The sequence below is a fragment of the Priapulus caudatus genome, unplaced genomic scaffold (assembly GCF_000485595.1).
Source record: "Priapulus caudatus unplaced genomic scaffold, Priapulus_caudatus-5.0.1 Scaffold207, whole genome shotgun sequence".
NCBI classification, from domain to species: domain Eukaryota; kingdom Metazoa; phylum Priapulida; class Priapulimorpha; order Priapulimorphida; family Priapulidae; genus Priapulus; species Priapulus caudatus.
This window is the reverse complement of record NW_014577268.1, coordinates 37,012-41,752: the sequence shown is the minus strand read 5'-3', so window position 1 is coordinate 41,752 and position 4,741 is coordinate 37,012. Positions and strand designations below refer to the sequence as shown.

The following is a 4,741-nucleotide window of genomic DNA, read 5'->3' as shown; positions in this document are numbered from 1 at the left end:
TATATATATCATTATGATGGAATTGTATACAAACATGGGAGTTAGTTGTTGATATCTTGTGTAGGGATCGTCCATCCATAAATGCCATCCTGAAGAAACAATTTGTCTTCAAAAGAGTTATCAAGTTTCTGAGCCACGAGGTATTCTAATATATATTATATGATTAGTACAGTATTTTATTGCTCTATATAGATGTTATTAAACTATTTGTCAACTTTCTCTGACCCAGACGATGAAATACTGTTAATGATACCAGTGTTTGTAGAAGGAGAAAGAATAGTCTCGAATTTGTAAAAACGTATAAAAAGATTTTTTCTAGGTAACATTCACAGAAACCTTTATGTATCATAGTTTATACCTACATACGTTACTTACTTACAGAAAATATGCAATAAATCCAGAGTATTTGTCCGTGAGATGTAATTGCTATATTGTTGTAGCAACTGGAAGCTGAATTCAGTGGAGTCACCTTACCTGCATCACGGATGGATAGACCACTGGCACTGAAGCCTCCAAAAGGTAACCCTTCCAGGTGTGACGTACATATCATGAATCCGGGCTGCGACCATCTTTGTCTGTTGCCATGGTTACTTGACGACTCGCCTGCCGCTATTGGTTACTGATTGGTGTAGCCTTCTGCTGTTGTTTCCAGCGGCGAGAGTTTCGTCTGCCAGGTCGTCCTCGTCACAAATCAGTGATCCCGCAATGAAGTATGGCGTTTCCATAGCAACGAAGAAGTCTCGCAATCCGAGGTAAAGAGATGACACTTATGAAGACAAGATAAATGTTGAAACGCGATAACTTAATTGCTGAAGTATATTACTCGAGTTGGCCGTTTTTTTAATAATTGGATAATTAATATAAAGGATATGACTATGTCATTAGGCCTTCCTTACCGGTTTGAAGCAATTAAACCACAGCCGACATAGCTTAATTTCACTAATAGCATCATAAATGCTAATGAATCGTTTATTATAAATATTGCCTGTCTCATTAAGGACAGTCATTAATTAAGTAGTCATGATCGTAAATGTATTTTACTCTCAGAGGTTCCATTGGCGAAAGGAGAAAAGTGGAAGAGCAGAAGATGAAGGAGATGGTAAGAAGACTTCCTGTCTCGTGTTTCATACGTAAACAACCGAGAGCATTCAATAAAGTCAATCCACGCTGGTCAATATTTACTGATGAGTTCTTCGCCGGTGGTCACATTTGGTGATCGTTGACCACAGCCAGCAGCTGGTTGACATTTGCTGGTGCTCAGGTGTTATGTGTGGCAGAGTTGAACAGACATGTATCAGCGATACCATACATAGTATAATATGTAATAAGAGTAGAAAGGGGTGAGGTTTCTAGAGTTCCTGCTGTCGGTTGTAAGTATTTCAACGTTGCAGGATCTCGTTAATAGGAGACAGGAGATGATTAATAAAGAGCAGCAGAGGCGAGTGAAATCAAAGATGCAGGTAAGTCCACTTTTGAACTTTTGAACAGGTGAGTCCAACGGACTCCCTGCCCTCAAAAAGAGGGAGACCGCAGCAAAATAAGGGAGTCTGCAGTCTGAAGTTCAAAACTAAAGATATTAACAATAACGCATGTGCTTATTTTGAAGATTCATGCGGTTGCACATCTGCCAAATTGTCTTTGGACATTTGCTGAAAATATACGGCAATTCCGCGAGGCCGTTCTCTGGAACGAACTAGTTAGTATAGCAGAAATTTCAGGGAGTCACACGGACTTCTGCATATGTCAAATTAGGGAGTCAGACAGTAAATCAGGGAGTATTTAACTCCGGACTCGCGTTAATTACTAAGGTGTGTGTTATGTTTATACATGTGTACTCTCACTACTTGCTGTTTAATGGTTCCTAGTTTGATATCTATTGGTAGCAGCTACCTTATAATATATGTTTTTTGTATAGATGGCGCCAATGCAGAGAGCGAGAGATGAAGGTTGGAGGGTTATTCTGCAGGTTGGTTGTATTTTATGGAAATCTATCGTGGGATTGCCATATCAGATTCATCATGAAGGAGAAAAAGCTGTAGGAGTTGCCATGGATGGAGATAAATGAATAAAAAATGAACGCAATTAAGACGATATCAATAATTCGTGCACGTCATGCAGACGTACGTGATACGTTCTATTGTTTGTTGCAGCCGACGCCATTGCAGCCATCGCCAACGCCCTCCGGTGGCAATGTGGAGTGTGACGAGGGAGCACAGGGGAATTACCAGCAATACCATTCCTACCTGAGTGAGCTACAGGTGTGTACTGTGAGCAGAAGTTAATCAGTCACAGTCTGTCAGTCAGTTCTGCCAAACTGCTAAACTACACATATTACAATAAGTCAATTCTGCATTTCGAAATGCTTGTTGAATAGTTCGTCTACCAAGTACGCTGGTTTAGGATGGTCATAAAATGGTATGGAAACTTCACGGTACTTTCTTCTTTGCTACCAATTGAGTTTACAAACCATTTCTATATTCTACAGAAACACAGTGTCCACCTGAAAAAAGCTAAAAAAAATTACTTGAAAAGTTTTCCTTAGCACTTCTTTCTAATATATACTTCGTTCTATGTATAAAGTAAACAGCCAGCTACATATGGTACTACTCTGTGGCAGGCGTACACATGATAGAGACGCTTATGCTTGTGGTATGACCTCGCTACAAAATGCTCTTACTGGGCACAGTCGAAATGCAAAATTATGTATCACCGTTGTCCCTTTACATGTTATTACCTCCGCCAGGGGCTTGGCGGAGGTTATGTTTTCACCGGCGTGTGTTTGAGTGTTGGTTTGTGTTTTGTGAACACCCGTTGCAGCGTTTCGAAGTTCACTTCCGCTAGTGCGCTTGGGCTGTAGACTTACAAACACGAACCACAGCTAAGGGGCAACACAGTCCTCCCCCACCTGCAAGCGATCGCACTTAGATCCGGATCCAATTAATTATTTAATTAATTAATTAATTTAAGTGAACAAAAATATTTCATTGAAGTTGGATCTCGGAATTAGTGCCGAGCGTGCAGTGGGGGAGGACTGTGGTTTAATAAAAAATATTTCACATTCGAGAGGAATTCAGTCTGCCCTTTGGCGAGGTCTGGCTCTCCGAGTGCTCTGAGTGTTATGTTATATTCTCGTACTTGTCGGTGTCCACATGCAGCTGTGATATAGTGACAAGGTATAAGTACTTCTACAGTCGGGCGGTCAATTCGACGCTGTGTGTAAGCTACTCGTTGTGTTGCTCTCTTGTTGTGTGTAGGCGAACGTAGGCAGGAGAGCGCAGGGTCATGCTGGGCCGGCGAGGTCCGCAGCGAGAGAGCCGCAGCCTGTCATCCCGACGTACGAGCAACCGCGATGCTGCATGGTGCCCGACCACTAGGTGGCGCTGGATGGGTAAGGCAGCCGTGCCGACTGTTATCTTTCATCTGTTATAAAATTCTGGGCAAGCATTCGCCGATTCTTGAGCACGCAGAGATTCGCCCTCCTCCCCCTTCGCTCATGTCACAGAAAAAGACTCCTCCCTTTCTTCTTACATAGAAGACAATTCCCCCCTCCCCCTTCGCTCATGTCACAGAAAAAGACTCCTCCCTTTCTTCCTACATCGTTCATAGAACATGATTCCCCGTCCTTCACTCTTGTCACCTCTCTGTTTCTCTCTATCACAGGATGACGGGGGGTAGAGCAGCAGAGAGAGCCCAGCTTGTAGAGGACTTCCTCAGCCGCAAGAGGCAGGCCGCCGCCAACAAGGCGCGCCACGCCCTCGAACAGGGCCGGGCGCCGCCATCAGGTGGCGCCGCCGCGTGGCCCGTCCGCGACCCTGCCGCAGGTAATCAAGTTCGTCTGGCGATCGTAATCAAGTTTGTCTGCGCCGCGGCACGCGTCTCGTTAGCAACGACCTAATTATAAAACTACGACTGCGTCTGTTTTTAATTCGCCGCGTTAGCGTGGATTTGTGCAGCGACCCGTGGGGTCCTAATGAACCACACGCACCAGATGTGGCATTATGAGGTGCGCGTAATTCCAAAATTGGATTTGTTTGATTCGATTATCCGGTTTCTGCGGATGTAAATGGCAATCGCGTGTCGTGTGGAGGTCGACCTTAGTTGATAGTGCTGTGATTTATCGCTCCGCAGGGTGCGTGGCCGAGGTGGGAGTTGGCTTTCACCAGGCAGTGAGGAATCGGCAGGAGGAGGTGGGTACAGAAAGCCATTATGTAGTACCAGCAGACAGACTATAGCCTATAACTACTGCTGCTGCTACTGCTGCTGCTACTGCTGCTACTGCTGCTACTACTGCTACTGCTGCTACTGCTGCTGCTGCTACTGCTGCTACTGCTGCTACTACTGCTACTACTGCTGCTGCTGCTGCTGCTGCTGCTGTTGCTACTGCTGCTACTACTGCTGCTGCTACTGCTGCTGTTAATGTTGTTGCTGCTGCTGCTGCTGCTGCTGCTACTACTGCTACTTTGTTTTTCACTCACCTACCTCTCTCTCTCTCTCTCTTTCTCTCTCTCTCTCTTTCTCATTTTCGTGTCAGCTCTATCTGTCCCTCTCCCCCACCTTCTCTCTCTCTTCCTCGCATCTATTTTGACTCTCCTATCCATTTTTCCCTTCCAACGTCATCTCCTCTCCCCTCTCTCTCTTTCTCATTCCTCTGTCTCTATATCTCTCTGTTCCTCTCTCATCTTCTCATTCTCTCTCTCTCTCTCTCTCTTTCTCTCTCTCTCTCTTTCTCTCTCTCTCTCTT

The 4,741-nt window shown here is 44.8% G+C and overlaps 1 protein-coding gene across 1 annotated transcript in view; it reads left to right on the top strand.

The window, feature by feature from the left end:
* The window catches only part of LOC106807299 (serine/threonine-protein kinase Nek1-like), a 14,078-nt gene extending 9,846 nt beyond the window's left edge, over positions 1-4,232 (top strand). The window contains exons 9-18 of the mRNA XM_014809605.1: positions 65-140; positions 441-519; positions 653-752; positions 1,048-1,099; positions 1,392-1,460; positions 1,916-1,966; positions 2,151-2,258; positions 3,255-3,334; positions 3,661-3,821; positions 4,129-4,232. Coding sequence (XP_014665091.1) covers positions 65-140; positions 441-519; positions 653-752; positions 1,048-1,099; positions 1,392-1,460; positions 1,916-1,966; positions 2,151-2,258; positions 3,255-3,334; positions 3,661-3,821; positions 4,129-4,232 — 880 coding nt within the window. The remainder of the gene's footprint in view (positions 1-64; positions 141-440; positions 520-652; positions 753-1,047; positions 1,100-1,391; positions 1,461-1,915; positions 1,967-2,150; positions 2,259-3,254; positions 3,335-3,660; positions 3,822-4,128) is intronic.
* The last annotated feature ends 509 nt before the right edge of the window (positions 4,233-4,741 follow it).